Source organism: Haliotis asinina, chromosome 14, assembly GCF_037392515.1.
Source record: "Haliotis asinina isolate JCU_RB_2024 chromosome 14, JCU_Hal_asi_v2, whole genome shotgun sequence".
Taxonomy (NCBI): domain Eukaryota; kingdom Metazoa; phylum Mollusca; class Gastropoda; order Lepetellida; family Haliotidae; genus Haliotis; species Haliotis asinina.
The window spans coordinates 19,314,765-19,337,526 of record NC_090293.1 but is presented as its reverse complement, the minus strand read 5'-3'; the positions used below and the strand labels follow the sequence as shown (position 1 = coordinate 19,337,526).

The window sequence follows — 22,762 nt, the reverse complement described above, 5'->3', positions numbered from 1 at the left end:
CATATCTTGACAGAAATTGCGATTCGGCAACATTCAATGTTAAACATCAATGTATCACGGACCATTTGAAGTATGTCAAACTTTGCACTGATTCACTGTATCTGCTGCCTGTGTATCGATGAATCGTCACACCACTACTATTCTCATTGTCCTTGAGGACCACAATAAGCGACCTACCCAGACTGTCTCGAAGAACCATGGTAAGCAAAGAGTTCCTGTACGGGACATGTTTTGGGGAGCGAGCATCATCAGCAGTGTAAGGTCGATTCAGCTGAGGCGAGGAGCTGAATCTGTAGAAGATGGGACAACAAAAATCTACAGAAATGATAACCAGTATTAACACAATCACAGAAATAAATACACATGGCTATATCAAAGTCTTATAACGTATATATTCTTATGCCTACAACCTTTTTGAAGAGTTGTGTTTGATTCTGACGTGGACGTGGCAAGTTAGTCATGATAATGTACACATACCAAATTATCACATTAGATTTCAGTATCCAGTATTTTAAAAATTGTGTCTGTAGCATGGAATAAGATCTTACAGGACTACAGGTAAATGACTTTCAAGGCTTCATGTGTTATCTATAAATGATGGCAATGGCAACCGTAGTATTCAATGTTGAATGACCAGAGCATATTCTATTTAATAATAGACATGAAAGGGTATACCATGGTGTTTGATCATAGATATTGTTTGATAATCAAGATACAACATGACTCATAATTACATGTATGGTTGTTAATTAAGGCATACCATGGATGATAATTAATGCTCTTAATTAAGGTACAACATGGCTGATAATTAATGCTCTTAATTAAGGTACAACATGGCTGATAATTAATGCTCTTAATTAAGGTACACCAAGGTTCATATGTAATTAATGCTCTTAATTCAGGTACACCATGGCTGATAATTAATGCTCTTAATTCAGGTACACCATGGCTGATAATTAATGCTCTTAATTCAGATAAACTATGGCTGATAATCAATGCTCTTAATTAAGGTACACCAAGGCTGATCATTAATGCTCTTAATTCAGGTACACCAAGGCTGATCATTAATGCTCTTAATTCAGGTACACCAAGGCTGATAATTAATGCTCTTAATTAAGACTGATAGAAAAGTATAGGAGTTTGTGGATAACAACTTCTTTATATCTATGATGCAAAATTTCGGTATAGCTTCTTTTACCATTATCAAGCAAGATAACAAAAAGGCTGTTAATTATGATGCACTATTTACGGCACACCACAGAGGATAGTTATGGTACTTACTGCCTGAGTGACTGTGCTGTGCGCTGCCTGTCTATTCCACTGTCTGCCTGGAGGGAGATAATGACTGTCTCTAGGTGATGGAGTGATAAGTTGATGGATTTGGCTTCCGTCAGTTGCTGACCATCCACTCCTGTCTTGGCTACTCGCTCTGACCCTGCCAGATCCACTAGGTGGAGTTTAGACCTGCACAAACAACACACTGACATGCTGTAATAGAAACTTCATAACCCGTGAAGATACAGGTAGTTTTAGTATTCAGCAACCCATGCTTGCCACAAAAGGTAACTATAAGAGGCGACTAACAGGATCGGATGGTCAGGCTCGCTGACTTGGCTGACACATGTCATCGATTCCCAATTGTGTAGATCGATGCTTATGCTGTTGATCACTGGATTATCTGGTCCAGGCTCAATTGTTTGCAGACTTGAATAGCTGGAATATTGTTCAATGCTGTGTAAAACTAAACTCACTCATAACACCACCCTCCACAACCCAAGTTTGACATAAGAGGTGACTAACAAGAGTGAATGGTCTGACTCACCAACATAGTTGCAATGTGTCACTGTATCTAAATTGTGTAGATCAACACTCCTGCTGTTGATCACTGGACTGTCTGGTCCAGACTCAATTATTTACATTCTGCCACCATTTAGCTGGGATATTGCTAAGTGAGATGTTAAAACAACAGACAAATAAATTGATGCCATAACACAAATTAACTTCAGCTTCGGTTTCACTAACTGCTCCAGCAGCTAATTGCAATGACAGCAGACCTCTCCAAGCTTTCACTTGTTTACTAAATGTTTACAAAATTAATTAATATGATCATTACAAGATGATGTAGACTTGCTAAGGTAGTGAATAAACATAACTTTACACCACTTTCAGCAATGTCCCATCAATGTCATAATGGTTAACACCAGAAATTAGCTTTTAGCATTATCCCAGCACTTTCATGGAAGGGACCCCAAGAAATGTGTTTTTTACATGTTATCAATAATAATGTGGATAATCAGCCCATGTCTTTGGCGTGACGAGTGAATGCTTTAACAAGTAGTCCAACCCACCAACCCACTGGTGGGTGAGTTCACCTGTTATGTCTTGGTATGTAATCTAAATAGTAAGGCAACTATGAAATGATGCACATGTCAGATCAACACTTTCATGAAACCTTGTGCTCTGAAACCAAGGATCCTGGCATACCTAAGGGAAACAACTCTACATCACACATGTTAGCAAGTTGACAACTTGGGCACCCATGTCCCTTTTGTAATTGATGAAAGAAGTCTGCAACAGCAATTGATACAGAACTCTGATATATAACTCAAAGTGCTCTTGAGAGGGTGGTTAGCGATGACCAGCACTGTCTCTGCATGTATGCAATACCCAGAAACCCAAGCATGTTGATCCCAGGGTGACTACTAGGTATGGTAGTAATCCTGCATGATCTACTCCAATACTCAGTAGCAGACAAGCACCTGCACAGCCAGCTGTTGCTAAGCTGATATCTGTGCAAACTGATCCTGATTTACTGGATTGTCTTTGTGTCAGAAACATACCCAGCCTCATTTTTTGACCATGAAAAAAACCCACATAAATTTCCAAAATTTCTAAAAGATTTCATTTCGCTGCTGGACTGAAATCTGGCCAAAGAAACATGATAAAGAAATGAATGGTCTCTTGGCTCTCAAATCAATGAGTCCATTCCTGTATACATCCCTGTGACACTTAATGCCTAGGGACAAAATAGTAATTTTTATGTTGTATCTGTTACTGAGAATGTATTTAAGGATTAAGATGCTTATGAAAATACAGTAAGCACCATATACCATATTACTCTATGATAGTATGGTAGGCTGGGGTTCAAAAATATTTTTGCCACAGGGCAAGTGACTTTGAGAAAGTAACTTGTCCTCACTAATTTTCCACTTGCCCTGATTTTATGACACAATGCATGATGTTAATGTTTACTGGACTATTTATCGAAGAGTGATAATTTCACTCTCTACTACCTCTACTTTATTATTATTGCAAAATTTAATAGCTCATTATGAGCAGATAGGAAATTAAGTCCAAGATTATTTGCAGTTTGGAACCATAAGTAGAAATTATCTAGTAGTCCATGGACTCGATGATCGGATTAGATAGAAAGAAGGGAGATAATTCATGTTGAGATTTTTGGCCACTAGGGTACTTAACGAGAACCGGAAAATATGGCCGTATTAGAATAGAGGTTACTCAGGAAGATATATAGGAGTAACCTCTGTTGGAAGAGAATGGTCTCATGTATGTTGATCTCATGTTTGCTGAAATATGAAAAAAAATGCTCCTGACGAAAAATGAGCTTTTCCATGTTTTAACTATAAAACCAGGCAAGGACAATAGACTACAGCATGCAGAGGAGGCTTTATTCCAGCATGATGAAATATAGGACAACCCATCTCAATGTCTCTGACAGATATGTCCCCAATGGATGAATGGACAATGAAAATCACAAAAACAGGTTCTTGACTCAATGAATCTTGCAGCTAACCAACCATATTATTCCTTGGCAAGGGGAAAAATAGGGGAATTAATTCTGGGTGATTACCCCCTCCATAGTTCTACTCTGATATCAGATAACCTTATTAGGCATTCCAGGACAAGACGAACATAATACATATCTTTCATTACGATGGACTGTGTACCAGTTATACATACAATAACAAGCATGTCATGTTATAACATGATCCTATACAACATTGAAGGATTTCATGCAGGATTAGAAGATTAGCATGAAAAAGTGACAAAATGTGCTATGCTACAAGAAACCATGCACATTGTGAGAAATATAAGGTTTTGAATGACTTTGATAAGTCACTGAGATATGATTTCAAGCCTTGGCAACACACAAACTAACAGAAAAAAAGTTGTTGACAATTGTTAAATGAATTTAACTCATAAATAGTCAGTGTCCAAAAATAACCGCAAGAGTTGAGTTGGCCAGTGTCATAAATTCAGTCCGCTGCCCCCCCTACCCATACACCCTCCTAAAAAAAATAATAAAACAACATCAATACCAACAAAAGAGCAAATGAAAACATCAGACAAGCAAATTCTAACATAACAGTGATGCTAAAAGCAATACAAGGTATTACAATGAAGAATTATATCTGCTGTACAAGTATAGTATTCAGTTGCAGTTGCCGCTTTCCATACAGTTCTGACTTGGACAGAGAGTTGTTGTAATGCATGGTTCCCAAATTATCTATACATTTACCATAAAATCAATTTTAAAGACCATAATGTATAGTGTTTATTTTTAATGAGTATACTTCCTACAGCATGATCGTCAGTTTACTACTTAATGAAGCTCTAATAACCTGGGCCCAGATTTTCGAGTCTCTCTTAACGCTAAGATAGTTGTAAGTGCCATACATTAACATTAACCTACGACAATCTTAGTGCTAAGGCAGCTTCGAAAATCTAGGCCCTATTCAGTAAGTTCTGGAAACATGTTTGTTCGATGGATTAACAACTTGATTTTTTAAATGGATACGTAGAATAAATGTTGATGAAATAAATAATGGATACATATGTTATCTACAGAATAACAAATGAATACAACATTACAATCTCTGATATGCAACATTTGAGACAAGGCCCAGAACATCTGGCCTTCCTAACCTCAAAAACTCCACCTTGATCAAACTACTGATTGTCTATGATGCTCACAAATTATATGCCACCATGACTAATTGCATTTAACAGTTGTGCAATTGCATTTATAAACAAAATGAATAAAGGTTTCTTTTAAGTAAATATAAAACTGAAAACCAATACAATATTATTTAATAATCAAACAAAACAGGCAATTTTTCTACTCTTCAAATCACATTCTTACCTTGAACATTCTAAGACCCCAAAGTTTGAGATAGGACAGTACTTGTGATCAAGTGTGGTGTCATCCGTGTCTGATATAGCAGTAGATAACAGAATCATATAAATGAGATTAACACGGAGACCTGACTAAAGGTCTCCTGATCACCCCCTGTGTGTGAGTAGTAGTCAATATGAAGCATGCCCGTAAATCACGTCGTGTGAAGTGCTGTATATTTAACACAACTGTATAGTGCTATCCTCTTGCAGTCTTAATCCTAGCATTAATGTTTGCTGTTTTCACCATTGACATTGGCTGCAGAGTGTTCATTTCAACATTGTCAAGAAAATCCCTGTATGAATGGACTGTCCCCACAATCAAAGACGCTTCAAAGGAAGGATTTCACTGTAAGCCCTATCATTGTTGTAAGTGTGTAGGTCAACTTGTTGTAGTGTGTTCTACAGAATTGCTATTGCCTTTGGGATTAGTGACTTTAACGGAATCATTTACATCAATGTGTGTTCTCCACATTCTCACGATATATACAGCTGAACCCTCTTAATATGGACAACACTGGTTCAACGGAAATTGTCTGGAGTAACATATTTCTGGATTAATGGATTAATCACAGTCTTCCGGAGAGATGGGTTTCCATATCATGGAAGTCCAGAATGGGATATAGTGGGTGAGCTGGCTATGGTGCCAGGCTAGTGATCCAGCAAGGTTGAGGTGTTGGGATCAAACCCACCTGTGACCACTTGCAAGAATCTTGTAGTCAACTTTGTGTGCAGACTCTTTCATTGTTGTCACAACCCCTAGTGTACAGTACACAACCCTGTGCACTTAAAAAGAACCCGCCAATCCATTGGTATATGATCAGATGGAGGTCATTTTAATATGTGCAAACATCTAGCTGCAGGTGCAGCAACGTGCAGTAAAAGTAATGTGACTATGTGTCCCAGGCCTTCAGTGAATGGGTACCTTGTTAGGACAAAAGAGCCCAGTGGCTTAAGAGTTGTATGCCCCCCGGGAAGTTGAGATTGACATCCAATAATTGAGAAAAAAAATACCAGTCCCTTGAGCATGTACTACTTGCATGGATATATGCACTATATAAATATTCAATAATAATAATAATGAATAATAACAAACAAGGCTGAAGTGTATGTAATAATCTACCATATAAAGGTCTGAGAGAGGCCAAGAATTAGTTCTTTCAACATTGTGTTAGTGGGACTGAATCAAATATTCAGATTGGTTATCCAACATGGTATGTGGTTATCACCTCAGTACCTGTGAATAATGACCCTTATCACCTCTCCCAGACATAGTTTAGATGATATAACTGAATTAATCTCTAAAGCGCTGGTCTAAATACACTTTTTAAACTCACGGCACACAAGACAGGTTGAACATGTTGTAATGCTAGTAACATTTTCAAATGAAATGCTGGATTAACCGCCCCTGACAACAGTTTTGCTACCAGTAATCTTATGAAGTCAGGCAGTGATAAATTACAGTGACCTCGGTACTATGATTGCTGTGTAAAACACTGCGCGGATAGCAAAATACACACACTGGCTGCAGTGTGGGAAATAGTTTTAAAGTTTTGCCAGCCAGTCGGGCTAGCTATATCTCAAAGTTATCAGCCCACAAAATAATTCACTAGCCTGAAATTTGAATGTAGAAATGAAGCAACAGATTACAAAAATATACCATATACCAGGAAATTTTTGCGAGCAATAAATTAATGCTAAAAATGCAATGTTTATTGTGTTGCATTAATAAATTGTTACACTTATTTAAAGCTGCTTTCTCATGTTGGCGATCAATAGTTTTAATGATTCAAACAACAAACAGGATGTATGATTCTCGTACACGTGCTTCATCAACAGGTCCATATCATCAAGTTGTCAAAGAGCAAAGTAACGATATTTTGGGGTGATAATTAATCAAAGTGAATAAACTGAAGAATACAGTCAACAACAGTACTCATAAAAGTTGTCAAATGAACACAATAACTTACTACTTCCATCTTTTTTCAGCGATTGTGTGCCGTAATTCAAGTGACATCTCGGCTTTCGTCGCCTTGAAATTGACACTCGGAACGATGTTTAATGCTCAAGAATGTGCATAAAGCATTTTTGTCACAGGTCATAACCAAGCACTATACATGCACTAAGGAATGAGGATGAGAATAAGATATAATTGGCATGACACATCTTTAATCTGCTAATATGATGAACACTTTTATCATGCATTTAAAAGTGTTTTGAAACTTAACAAGTCAGAGGGAGAGTGTTATATTTACGAAATGATGACACTAGCCAGTAGGTACAGTGACTGTCAGGATTTACTGGCCCTACTGGATATATACTAGCCACAGACTGTCGGGCTATTTCGTACACTGACTGGCTGAGACAAACTCCACTGACTTACTGACACGTATATATGTTAGTACTCTCCTCAAGGATGAATAACAAAGATTACACAACATGCAGCATGGTAACACCTGCAGAGGGTCAACTTATCATTGAGTCAACCATGGTGAGAGAGTGAGTTTAAATTTGTGACACCCTCAGCAACATTCCAGCTATATGGCAGCAGTGTGTAAATAACTGACCAGACAATCCTGAGATCAACAGCATGAGCACTGATCTATACAATTGGGATACGATGTCATGTGTCAATCATGTAGGCTACAAGTGTGATGGACTCTATGGTCTTGTCTAACTTGAGAGAGTGAATTTAGCTTTACATTGCTATCAGCAATATTTCAGCAATATCATAGCTGGAAACACCAGGAACGGGCTCGGCAAACTGAAATATCCAATCTCGGTACATTGAACATGTGGTGTCATTATGAAGAGTAATGGCCAATCAATACTATGAACATGTCACATACTTGTGGTAAAAGTATTCCTCATGATAAGGTTTTTAAACCTTGCAGGAGACTGCCCGACTTAGAGGATATAGGTTCAAATCCTGGATGGGACTCAACTGTACAGAAGTGACTGAGTGACTGAGTTTAGTTTTACGCCGCACTCTGCAATATTCCAGCTATGTGGCGGCAGTCTGTAAATAACCGAGTCTGGACCAGACAATCCAGTGATCAACAACATGAGCATCGATCTGCGCAGTTGGAAACTGATGACATGTGCCAACCAAGTCAGCGAGTCTGACCACCCGATCCCATCAGTCGCCTCTTACGACAAACGTACTCACCTTTTATAGTAAGCATGGTTTGCCTAAGGCCTATTCTACCCCGGGTAGACGTCACGGCTCCCTGATAAATACTGGTGCATTACATCAATCCAACAAAAGTACTAAAGTACTGTCGGATATAGAGACAAAAACAACTTTTTTTTAACATTTATCTCTACAATTTGTGCAGTGAAAGTATGAAGTATTTGTTAAACTAATTTCAGCCTAAACACAGTCTCAGTGGTATGATATTGGAAACGTACAAAAGTGACTTACAGCAGAAATGAGCAAAGCGACTTATTTAGAACAGCCCATGGCTTTAAGCAAATTAGCGTGATGATATTGTATTACAAAGGACACTTTCTGAATGCCAATTTTGAAATTAGTCTTAGTGAACCTATGAACATGAACAATTTGAATCAGAATTTTCAGAATTAATCACAAACATTACATACACCAATGCTGTAAGTAAATGATCTATGTGGCAAGAACACGTCTGATAAAACTCCCAAACACAACACTGTGATGTCACGAAGCACGTCACTATGACTTTCTGCACTTTTTGTGGTAAGAGTAGGATATTACAACACAGATTTTGATAATTTATCAGATCATTTTGACTGGGTTCTGCTATTTTATTTGAAGCAAATGCATGAGATATGGAAGTTGAAATCTGATTGGTCAGTTGGAGGGACATAAAAGGGACATAACTCATAAGAGACCCTTGTGGTACTACAATTGCACCACCTTGCCAAGTTCAGCAAGGGTAGATCTGTACTTATATGGTCAGTGAATTCCCTTCCTTCAGGATGATGCCCCATGTCATGGACAGTTTATGAAGAAAGTCTGAAATCCTTATCCACTACCAAAAAAATGTTTTAACTAATTGCAGCGAAAGTATTGAAATGTATTGTAAAACTGGGATATGTGTGATAACGTACCTGACAATAACATCAGAGTCTGGCCGTTTAGCGGTGAGATAGATGGAGAAAACTGCATGTGACCTTGAAGACCTTTGGTTGACTGGTGTCTCCGCGACCCTTCTGTTTGTCTGACCTTGAAGAAGAAGACTTTGTGCGATCTCTTCACTGGCTGCAAGATGGATGGACAGGTTTCTCAGGAGACATGAGCCTCCTGTCCCTTCTGCCACTCCAACCTGGAACAGTCAAGAATGAGTGACGGAGTTGGGGGAAGACTCCTGCCCGTATTCCCCCCTTAAATTTCATTCCCATCAAATCATGTAACCTGAATATATATTCCTCATCTGATAGGACGAGTTTTAACATGTTTCTTTAACTGTTTTTGGACAGACATACTGAAAGACATAATGCAACTTCTGAAAATGCCACTAAAATAATTGTTAGGGTGGGGGGGGAATATGAGTTGTGTTTTACACAGGGTTGTACAATATGCATTATTCAGGATAAATATTTCACACATATCACTTAGAATAAAAGTGGCCATATAACTCGAACAAGATTAGGGTCAGATATTACAATTTTGGAAAGGGAGGATTTCCATTCAGTCAGTGTGAGAGTGCTGGACGACATTTTCTGGAATAGTGACGGATTTCCTGAATTGTAATCACGTGCGTGCGTGCGTGCGTGCGTGCGTGCGTGCGTGCGTGCATGCTCAGTTTACTACTCAGTATCATTGGTATGATGCGGTCAAACTAAGTATCAAAATCACGGTGTTTTTCTTGTCAATTTGAACACTTATCACTGGGGCTGAAGCGTAAAGCTCAAACTTCAAACTAATGTTCACATTCTTCAAACTCTGTTCACAAAGAGACAAGCTTAAATGTGTTGTTAAAAGATTTCTTTCTTAGATATTGTAAAGAAAAGCTGGTCCTAAAGCACATACATTTTTCAAAGAATACAATTTGTCAATAAAATCACACTAAATGATAATACAGAGATTTCTTTGCGAGACAAATATTCTGTAAGTTTATTTGTAGGTGATTTTACAGACATGACATTGTGCCTCACCTCACCTCACCTCATACTTGTAAGGACTATATTTTTTAGACTATGTTTGAATTATTTCCATGGAGATCATGAAAAATATAAATGCCATATTTCTGTAAACAGCAAAAGGCACCACTTCAAGATCTGTCTCATATATCTGCCAAGATCTGTTGAAAGATATGAAATGGTTTTCGAGTTGTGCTCTGGAAACAAAGCCCATCCGTCCATTTTGAGACTAAGTCCAAATTGTTTAGATGGAAACCGGGAAAAATAAAAATGCCAAAACTCTGTGAATATCAAAAGGCACCACGTTGTGGTCTGGGTCACATATCTGCCAAGTTTCGCTGATAGATACTAAATAGTTTTTGAGTTGTGCTCCAGAAATGAAACCCATCCCTCCATTTTGAGAATAAGTCAGAATCATTTTCATGGAAACTGGAAATATGATAAATCACAAAAATCTGCAAATAGCAAAAGGCACCACATTAAGGACTGCATCACATATCTACCAAGTTTTGCTGAAAGATATTAAGAAGTTTTCGAGTTGTGTCTCCGGAAACGAAAGCCCATCCCTCCCTATTGAGACTAGGTCCAAATCACTTCCATGGATAACGGGAAAATGATAAATCACCAAAATCTGTAAATAGCAAAATGCACTATTTTAGGGGCTGTCTCACATTTGCAAAGTTCTGCAGAAAGACATTGAGAGGTTTTTGAGTTATGCTCTGGAAACAAAGCCCATCCCTCCATTTTGAGACAAAGTCCGAATTGTTTCCATGGAAATCAGGAAAATGATAAATCATAAAAACCTGTAAATAGCAAGAGGCACCACTTTGGGGTCTGCCACATATATCTACCAAGTTTTGCTGAAAGATATTCAGAAGTCTTTGAATTGTGCTCCAGAAACGAAACACACCTCTCACTTTTGAGACTGTCCAAAACATTTCCATGGAAACCGTGAAAATTATAAATCACAAAAACCTGTAAACAGCAAAAGGCACCACTTTAGGTTCTGATTGATATATCTACCAAGTTTTGCAAAAACATATTGAACAGTTTTTGAGTTATGCTTCAGAAACGAACCCACCCCACCATTTGACTAAGACCAAAACGTTCCAACCATAGGTTCAGATTACTGTATCTATCAATTTTGGTCTAAAAATATTGAACGTTATGCTCTGGTAACAAAATCATTCCTTCCATTTTGAGAGTAAGTCCGAAACGTTTCCATCAAAACCAAGAAAATAATAAACAACAAAAACCTGTAAATGGCAAGAGGCACCACTTTGGGGTCTGCCACAAATATCTACCAAGTTTAGCTGACACATACTAAGAAGTTTTTGCTGACAGATACTAAGAAGTCTCTGGAAACGAAACACACCTCTTACTTTTGAGACTGAGTCCGAAATGTTTCCATCTAAACCAAGAAAATGATAAATCACAAAAACCTGTAAACAGCAAAAGGCACCACTCTAGGTTCTGACTCATATATCTACTAAGTTTTGTATAAAAATATTGAACGTTTTTTGAGTTTTGCTCTGGAAACCAAATGATTATGGATGGACATGTAGGCGAACGGGCAGATGGACGGACAGACAGATGAGGCGTCGACTATATCCCCCCGCATACAAACGTACATGATGAAAATAATAGCATATGCCTTTTTTGTAATGAAGGATATGTCGAGAGTGAGTTTCATGTTCCTCTAATTTATAAACATTACCGGTCTTTTAGAAGCAGATACCTCCCTATGATCTCAACTGTGTACAAGGATAACAACATATAATAATATTGGTTTCAATATTCCTAAAGAAGATTTTGAAATTAGACGGTAATACATGTATGTGTATCTATACTTCCACATGACTGTGCAATGTAAAAATATAACACAACTGTACTACAGGTGGCACAGTCTGAAATATTGAATAAATTTCTGTCTGTAAAGTGTTCACTAGTCATACCGAAGACACAATTATTGCTGGAGGATTGCTTAAAGGACTGCAAAACTAAACTCACTCACTCATGTGTATATTCATCTGAAGTTTAAAGATGAATGCTAGTATATTATGGAGCAAATAATTTGCACGTACCAAGATGTCACAATCAAAAAACAATAAAGAATCTTGATACATACCATCTTTAAGCAGCTTATTCGAAAGTCTGATGTACAGGTTAAAAAACCCCAATGAACTGTTAATTCATTTAGGTTCCACATATACAAGGAAGATATTTGGATTTTGGCCTAGTCCAACTTAACTCATTGCCCCTCTTAATATAATATTATAATAACATCTTTGATAACAGAAAATACTTATGGAAATAAAGAAATAAACACAAGATTTTGACCATATGGAATAATCATCATCAAGTTCTAACTGCTCCAGGACACATTAATCCCAGTGAAAACAAACTCATAAACAACACCAAAGCCAAGCAACAAGGGAGCATCAACTGTCAGTAATAACTGATAGCACACAGGGTTATAACAGCAATATCAACAGTAGAGGAAGGTGGGCCTGGGGATCTCTACCCACAAACCTCTCAGCAACACTGGAGTACCGGCATGGGGCTTGCAACGTGGGGAGTTTGTCAGATTTCTTTAAGAATCACATGAAATGTTATACTACTCAACATTTTAGAGAGATATTGACTGTCATATTTCAGGATGTTCACTACCTATTTAAATGTGTATTTATGTTAAATCAAAATGGAATGAAACTGTACATGCCTTAGTTTCATAGCAATATTGAACACTGTATGACAACATATTTGTGCCGTCAGAATGACCATCATCTATATCAGACCACAGATACTCATGATCACAATTTGAGTAGTATATCTGGTATATGTTGCCAAATCTGTACCCTTTTACCCTTTGTTTATAATTTGAAGAAAAAAATGCCCTTAAAACTAAATGCATTATCTACAGTCACGTGTACTTAAATGCCACAAGTAGTGGAACACTATTTGCAAAAGAAGAGAATTTTTAATAACTTTCAGTTAAAGTTTTGCTAATGCTTGTAATAGAGGAAACATCACATTAGAGACTGGCAAATTTCCAGTTTGGTTTTGTGTGTATCAGTACTGGAAATACGCTCAAAATAAATGCTTTTATGAAGATTATTTATGTGTGACAAGTATTCATATGGAAGCACATACATCCATTTGCCCATGCTTTTCAAAAACTGATGTCAAATTTTGGCTGCAACTGCATAAAAAATCTTGGTTGTGACAAGGGGGTGTGCAGGAAGGAAGGTGCTAGTGAGATGTGTTAACACTAAACCTTGTTCGCATAAATTAAGCCATTTATTTAACTAATCCCAGTGTAAACGATTCAAGGTCACTTGCACTCGACATGAAACTATGTATTCTTTTAATTTTTGTTGTCTTTATTGCATGTTTACACTATCTGTAAAGCATGCGACCAAACTAGAAATATTTTACATGCCCTGCGCATGTGCCCAGCGAGCCGAAAATTAATGTGAAGCCATTGAAAGATTTATAAAAATCTTTATGTTTCAGCTGAGTTCATGCTCTTCCATATTGCATTTAGTGACATAGTTTAACTCAAATTCTAATATGGTAGATATTCAATACTTTGATATGTATTTTATTGATCATTTATAACAAAGTGGCTGTAAACACCATAAACTCCTTGGCAGGTGTACCCCTAACCTGTAAGATCGTCCTGACAAGGCATTGATGTGAAATTGTGTCTCATAAATAAGCCGAACCCCTTCTACAGACTGCTCTCTTTTTTCCTCAAAATTTGGCTATACACGGTAATACACGGTATTAATCTTTATAGATAAACAACAAGTCTAAAGGACAGAGTACCTGCCCAGAGAGCAATTAGAAGTTGGTTTTGATTCCAATGGATGTGAAAGACAATGCTTGGTTTATCCTGTCTCTGTTACAATAGACCCTGTTCCATCTTACTTCATCAACATCAATAACAACATGTAGACTTCTACCTTGAAGTGACAGTTACTAAACAAGGGGGCCAGTGAACCCCCATTAGACTAAGGCTTAGTCTCTGAATATATATAATTTTGACAGTAACAAACAAACCCATTTTAATTGAAAAGGCACCCCAGGGAGACCAGAGATTCAGAACCTTCACTTTAAGAGAAGGCTTGGCATTAGGCAAAACAATGTGGTTCAGGGACTGTGAGACAGAATTTCATGGGTCCTTGAAGATAGTATGAGGGTTCTGTAAAGTATGGAAATGGTGTAGTATATGATCAGATAATTACATCAGAACCCGGAGTGCATCAGAGGTGATGTGGACAGTAGCCACGACTCTTGATATGGAGTAGTTTTGAGCGTCTTTCATTTGGGGTTTTCTACATCCATTCTCTACATCTGTGTGTACTTGATGCATGCATAACCACTGTGCTCCGTTGTTCAAGACAACCTTACCTCTTAAGGTCAACCTTATCTCTAAGATTAAAGGGTGGTGGGGTAGCCTGGTGGTTAAAGTGTTCGCTCGTCACGCCGAAGATCTGATTTTGATTTCCCACATGTGTACAATGTGTGAAGCCCATTTTCTGGTGTCCCCTGCTGTGATATTGCTGGAATATAGCTAAAAGCGGAGTAAAACTACACTCACTCACTCTAAGATTACAACCTTAGACCTTGACTAAGGTTAACCTCCTGTTGCACGAAACAACCTTAACTAAGGTTAACCTTAAGCTAATGTTGATAACTAAGGCTGGACCCACAAAACCTTAGCGCCTCTAAGGTTGGGAAGGGAATATGGCGGCTGCTTTCATATTATACAGCCAGACTGAGAGAAGTTTGAAGAAGCAGAGAGTGTGCTGAGAATGAATGTGTCAGCTGGACATGCTGAATTCATGTGTTAACTAGAGACGCTTCCATTATCCCTGTGCTGCAGAGTTCAGCCTTAGGTAAGGTTACGGCTAAGATTGGCATCTGAGGTTGCCCTAAGGTTGTTTTGTGCAACGGGCGTATCATTTTCTTAAGGTGATCGTAAGTCTAACCTTGGTGTTTAAGGCTGATCTTAGCTGAGGTTGTTTTGAACAACGGAACACTGAACTGCAGCATATTCAGCACACAGGCTGTTGTGTCATTGTGTGGATTAACGATCTTGACACAAATGCCGGTCAATAGCAAGGGTCGACCAATGAGAGGACATGCTTTGACCAAACCCCCTTAATGCGGCCTTATCACCCTTGCTATCGTCCACCATTTGTGTCAAATTTGTTTAGTTGACGGTCAACATCGGCTTTCAATAAACTTGTAGAAATAACAAAAAAGAACTGGTAGGTGTCATGAGTGGTCATCGATAGGCTAATCACCCATGATTATGTTTGATGATGTTTTAAAGATCACATATACTCTAGGGATGCAAATGAATAAATCACTCATTGACCTTGTATAAATGAAACCCCATCATTAAAAATGTTCATTTTGATTTTTAATTACCTTAAATCGACCTTTTTGACAACAGTGCACAATTCTCAGTTGCAAACGAAATATCTGCGATGTAAACGTAGTTATAGTTATGAGGGTCTATGCAGAATTCATCTACATTTCAGGGGGTAAATTATTTCCTTTACAAGTTTCTACAAACCTGAAATCGCGACAGCTGTTGTGAAAATGAAAGCTATATGTTCTCACAATCTACTGTCCTTTAGTTTTGTCTCCTGCCTTGCCTTGCTTCCGAGTTATAACCTGTATTTACATAGAGGATTCTGTCAAAATCACTTGGTGTCGCTAGGTTGTGATCTGTGTCAGGTGGTATAAACCTACATGTTATTTGTCATCATTCACTTGACACTGAGTTAATGAATTTATAACAGGTATAATTAGTGGTAACGCCACTTAGATTACCCAACAAAGGCCCCCATTTAGCATTTCTTGTGTCTGGATCGATCAAAGGATTAACCAATAACACGCTGATTGATTAATTACTTTTATGCAGATTTAAATGGGGGATTTGTCAAAAGGTAGTGTTTACGTATGTACACTATCTAATCTATACTGAATACAGTCTGTTGTGCCTGTGTCTATGTAAAAAGAACACCCTTCTTTTAAAGGATTAACCACCAATACATTGATTGATTGCTCATTATTGGCTAACTAAATTACTTTTTAAAAGACTGACCCACATTATGCAATTAGTTGCCAGGTGTGCTATCTTGGGTAACCAATGAAACTATACAGCAATGTGAAAAACCTGAAACGATACATCACATTTTTGTATATTAGACTGTTAAAAGACATATCACTTGGGAAATCTGCAGGTGAATTAGATATCACTCGTTTTGTGGATATTGACGGATACATTCCTCGAACAAGGTAGTAGCCTGACATTGCTCCTATAACTTTAATTTGTTTTCATTATAATATTTGCATTTTGTTTCGCAGCATTCAACATAATCATTGTTTTGGTTGTGAAGTGTAATAATACAGACAACATTTACTAGGGCATGCGAATTATGATTTACATTGTGAAACCATGCATTCGCTGATCGCTTCTTTTTATTAAGTTTCAAAATGCATACAAGTATGATTATATAGTAATTAGGATTGTAAGACCAAAAACAAAGACAGACTTTGACAAGTGTCTACACAATGGTGAGTGAACGTTTACAAACCAAATGAATTTAGCAGGTGAAGAAATTTATCGTGCAGTATTTTCACTTCATTCCCCACCTCGCTAAGAAGTCGTTATGTTACAAGTTGTGTCATGCAAAATCCTTTTGGTGAAGATTCAAATACACATTTAACTAATAGTAGAAAGTAGTTTTGATTTTCTAACTTGATTGAATCTCATCAACCATAATCTCATTAATTCAAACATAATTAGCCCGTGAATTCACGATTTTTAAAAATGGTGGTGCCTTCTCTGAGGTTAAATTCTATTTAAGTTTGTTTTCACGGACTTACAAAATCGAAATTATTTTCTACTGGTAGTAAAATAGGTATTTGATTTATGGACAATAACATTTTGCATGACACTGCTTGTAATATAACAATTTCACTCTTGAAAGCGACGTGGGGGTCAGTATAATATTACTTACAATAATATTGTGACCTCGACCACAACCTCACTTCCGAGGAAGAAATTGTTATGTTCATACAAAATCCTTTTGGACAGCAATGTGTAGCAAGTCTTGATTTTATAACTCGATGAAAACAAATCTCAATACCATTTTCTATCCTGGAAGCGACGTAGGGGGCAAACCATCCAATTTAGTATATACCACAAGCTTCCACAACGCTTGCTTTGCACACACAAACAACCCACTTAGCATAAACTATGGGGTCCAATGGAAATCTGTGCTTAGTGACACCATCATCTGACCCCAAGGAGCAATTGACAGCAGCACAACAATGTCTTTGGTGACGTCGAGAAATCAGCAAAACAACTAGCTACCTACACATTTTCTATACAACTAACTGAAAATCGTTCCTTCTATGACGTCACTGCTGGGCTGTGTTATGTAACCTGTGTGTGGTTTCGTTGGGTGAAGCAGATGGCTTTTTTGCAACTTTTCATCGCTCGGTATGAATTAACCACAAGTTTTTTAAGAATAAGTTTGGTGTTCCCCTTAAGACTAACCACAAGTCTTTCATATGTAACGGTTAAAAGATTACGAAAAATTGAGTTTATTCCTTCTTTAATCAATTGCATGCACTGGTAGCGTAGCGATCGGCAAAGCAGGCGGGTGGTGTACACTGAAGTGTCCGGGCTTGTGTAGATATATTGTACTGCAAAGCATATTTTTTAAAAATCTTTAATCCTCACAATGACACGAGGGCCTGTGATTCAGCAGTCTTCAATAGCATATCATTGTGTGAGGTTAAATTGTACAAAATATCAATGTCAGTGGCAGTAAAGAAGAATTTATGTACATGCTTAATAATCTTCTATGAAAGAAGCGTTTTCGCTGATACATTGCCAGTATATACTGAATATTTTAAGGAAAGGACTAATACGCTAATCTGTGACTTACATGGAGCAGATTCAAAGTTTGTCACTTTGGTTCATCTAGATTTAATGCAGAAAACATTTGTTATGATATGAATATATACATATTGTATAATACTTATTCCTTGCACATGTATAAGACAAAGTGTCATGGGATGGGGCATCATCAAAGTTCCAAATATATAACATTTTGTATTTCAACTGTTCAGTTTAGTGGCTGATTTGTTATCTATGACCAAATCGTTTCATGAGATACCTGTCACGGAGGAAATGACAGGTGACGGGGTGTGGGCTAAATTTCTGAAGAGCTTGTTTGGTCACAAAACAGCTTGAATACAGATTGATTATTTGCTACATCACTGACCAGTCAATAAGCTGGATTTTGGACTTATCAACTTTAGCTATCATGAAAAAGTTTGTGTATTGTGAACATGCATAATTGTAATGATACATGAAATGCACAAAAGACTATTAAGCGCTTTGGTTCATTTTTCCTCAGAGATCGAAAACACATTTTAATTTTTATCGACAAGTAAAACACAGCTATTGAAATAATAACAACTATAAGCTTTGGTAACCTTGTCACCGTTAATTCAATCAATATGCAAAATTAGTAATTTGGTATTCACTCCTAAAGATGAGGCAAGGGAGATAACTCAGCAGAAAAGAACAGTTTGTTTTACTTCACAACAATAGTAAGGACAATGTGTGAGCTATCTTGGATAGTAGTGTTATAGGAAGAGTATGTGTAGGCCACAAAGATCTATGTTAGGTGTGACAAAAGAATGAATGGAGGAAAAAGGACCTACCCTGGGTAGTGGTGTGACTGGGGAGAAGGTTCGAGCACCAGGATTCAGTAGGTCGTATGCCACTTCTTGGTATATTTCCATATAAGAAATATGGACTGTGATATCCTCATCGGATCTTTGTTCCAGGCTTTTATAGATCATGGACAGAGCTCTGATGAAACAAAAAATGAGGGTATTGTAAGCCAGGCACCAGAAAAATGAAAATATTACAAGATTTATGATGAAATTTTACGGCTACCTTCAAGGGTGCTCAGTATTAAGTCCTGATTACCTTAGACTATGGCATGACATCTCAGTGCACTAACATTACAAAACTGGTACAACTCAGAATTGGTCAACACAGACACATACATGTATTCTTGTTTAGTCGGTCTGCATTGAAAACATTGAATTTCACTTTAAACAAAAAAGTAAACAAATAAAGTGAAATCAAGATTGTGGATCCCCATAATTTTACTTTGCCACCTGAACATTTATATCTCAGAATTCTGTTCATTTTAGGATAAAAGTTGTTTAACAAATGATCATAGATTCAAAACGCTGCTATTGTTTTGTACCACAAGAGTGAGTGGGTGGGTGGGTCGGTGGGTGAGTGAGTACGTGAGAGAGTTTTACTCTGCTTTTAGCAATATTCAAGCAATATCATGGCGGGGGACACCAGAAAATGGGCTTCACACATTGTACCCATGAGGGGAATCGAACCTGGGTCTTCAGTGTGACAAGTAAACGCTTTACCACTAGGCTACCCCACCGCCCCTGTACCACAAGGGGGTAAGCACAGTAGATGGAACAGTGAAACAAATGCATGTGCGGTTTAAATGCACAGTTGGCAAGGTAAAATTATGAGGATTTGCAGTCATAATTTCTCGTTATTCAAGTAAAGTGAAAATCGGTACGTTTTCACTGCAGACTAAAGCTATATAAAAGCAATAATCTTGAATGTAGTTATAAATACCTTTTCACTTCAGCTTGATGTCAAGGTATACTCTTAAAAGAGGTGGTGAAGCTGGACCTTCAATTTAACCGTTCCGTATAACCGTTCACAAGCAACTTAACGACTGACATCTTATGAACACACAATAATTTCTCTTTATCACCACCTCTAAACATAACTTATGGGATGCACATGCACAATGCTGTAGCCCCATACACATGCAAGGGGTGTGGTTCTTGATTTGGGCGTTTTTCAGAACGTTGATAAATCATTATAAACCAACAGTGAGTATTTCCTGCAAATTCATTGGTCGAGAAACCTTGTTGAATTATATTCTTAAATATCAATGGTATGTTATTCAGCTGTTGTAAGTCAGAAAATCAAACTATATTTGATGAGGTTTCTCGACCAATGAAATTGCAGAGAACGATCATTTTTGGTTCACAGTTAGAAGATAAACATACTGGACAAAACTAGTTGGGGATACATGTAAATTTTGAAATTATGAATGATGATCTATTTATTCACTGACCACTAATGAAATATCAATTATAGAAATACCAATATCCCTAACTTATTTTGTTGAGTATAGTTTTGCTTGGTCTATTTCTAAGAGCCACCAGAATTCAATGTATGTAAATCTAGTTTCAAACCAACAGCTGATACTGTCATACATCACACAGCTGCAAGTATTTGCTCCTAGACAGTCTTTTGTTTGAATATGAAAATCTCAGTTTTCATGTCATACGCCAGTCATCGTTCAAGAGTAATTATTGTACCACCACCTATGGTCAAGGAAGTGCAAGTGGTGATACACTCTCAGAACATTCAATTTCATCATATCAACACTCATTAACTCTGTTGTATCTCCCACTTTTTTCAAATGTAAGTTAAAAATGAAGTTTACCTAGTTTTGTAAAGAGTATAACAGACCATACAGAGTAGTACAGAACAGTGATAATGTGTGGTTGCATGCTGTCTCTCTTCATACCCTGATACAGATTTTCAACTTTTTTCAGAAAACCATCTCAGTGGGGCTTTAAGGTTCTCTTGAAGCTATTAACTTATCTGTGTTTAATGACATGATTAAGTATGAAGTGTTCATTAAGGGCCATTTCACTGTCAGCAGTGTTCATGTAACATCTTACCTTGGGGCCAGACCCCTGTCACTGTACCTCCTGGCACTCCCTTCAACAGTGTAGGTTTTCCCAGTGCCCGTCTGACCATATGCAAACATGGTGCCATTGTAACCGTTAAGGAAGCCTACAAGTACATCAGAACATAGGCAGCCACAATGACAGAATATTTCAATAAAGAATCTAAACCTTTTGTCTTAAACAGAAAAACGAGCTCAACATGAGTGGATTAAGGTTTACTGAAGAATATTTTGCATTTTCACTGAACGGTGATGTATTTGATATATAAAAATCACTTTCGGTTGGAGACATGTTTATCAATGCTTATCATCCAAAATCATTCTTCAAGCTTTTACACTGTACAAACCCAGCATACAGAGGGCCTTCCTAATCTGTCCATCCCATAAGCTATAACTAGGTCCACAAAACTGCAGGTCATAATCATCCTCTCTATGAATTCTTCCACACATTCCAATCAATCAGTAATATACAAAATGGATCATACAAAATTACCATTGATAATTTCTCTGGCAACTCCATCAAATACAGTTTCTTGTGTGTCACTGACGTCAAACACTCTGTCAAAGTAGTACTCATGGCGAACAGTTGCTCGGAACTTCCCTGGAGAGCCATAGTCACGGAATATCTCTGGGGTCCGTATTTGCAATGTGGTGGGTGAGATATCATACTCATCATAGAGAGAGGGGCTCGGCTTGAGACGGGCATAGGTCTTGATATGAGTCATACTCAGGATATAGCATTAAGAGCAATCAGAAGATGTGGCATTGATATATCTGAAAGTCAACAGTAGTAAATATAACAGCTTAGCAAACATTATCAGTTTCTTATTCATAACAACGTGTCTAGTTAAAGGCATAATTCATTTGCCGTTATGAACAGCAAGGAGATGCAACACTGAAAAATTATGTTGCGTGACTGTTGGACGGTTAGACTTCTGCCCATATCTCCCCTTAGATTTCATTCTAGTCAAATCATATCACCTGAATACATATTCCTCATCTGATAATAATGAGTTTTCAACATGTTTCTTTAATTTTATCTTAACATACTGAAACACATATGCACCTTATAAAAAAGACACTCTAAGAACGTTTTCCTCTAATATTAAAATTTAGTGGGGATATGGGCGGAAGTCCTTCCCTATACCGAGGTGTGCTCGACAACTCGATGTAGGCCTTGGCTGGAATACGAGTTTATTCATACGAACTAGCTGGACAAGTCACCTCAGAAAACATTATTCGTGAATATTTAAAGTTTAAATGGACTAATATTTCTAGAATTTCAAGCCCTAAGCACATAAGTACTTCCCTTAATTGTTCGTATCTTTTCGAGGTTTGTAAAATTTGTGATCCTACAAAATAATTTTACAAACTTTCCGAACAGGTGAAAACTTGTTGACTTATCTACCTGCAATCGCAATTTGTTGAGCGCCTTGGCATTTTTAACACAGTAGACAGTTCGCTTACACACGAGTGGAGAATGTAGAACAAATGGTGCTATGCATCTTTAAATATGAATCACAATATAAACATGAAGAGATTTGTCGTCACCATCAGTTGAAACATGTGCCATCACAGGCTCCAAGGTAAAC

At 37.5% G+C, this 22,762-nt stretch overlaps 1 protein-coding gene across 1 annotated transcript in view; it reads right to left on the bottom strand.

The window, feature by feature from the left end:
* The window catches only part of LOC137261909 (kinesin heavy chain-like), a 39,101-nt gene extending 16,339 nt beyond the window's left edge, over positions 1–22,762 (bottom strand). Inside the window, exons 1-7 of the mRNA XM_067799727.1 lie at positions 22,579–22,762; positions 21,664–21,944; positions 21,163–21,277; positions 19,081–19,231; positions 9,286–9,500; positions 1,282–1,464; positions 178–290 (exon numbers count right to left, since the gene is read on the bottom strand). Of these exons, the coding sequence (XP_067655828.1) occupies positions 178–290; positions 1,282–1,464; positions 9,286–9,500; positions 19,081–19,231; positions 21,163–21,277; positions 21,664–21,895 (1,009 nt within the window). The 5' untranslated portion in view covers positions 21,896–21,944; positions 22,579–22,762. The remainder of the gene's footprint in view (positions 1–177; positions 291–1,281; positions 1,465–9,285; positions 9,501–19,080; positions 19,232–21,162; positions 21,278–21,663; positions 21,945–22,578) is intronic.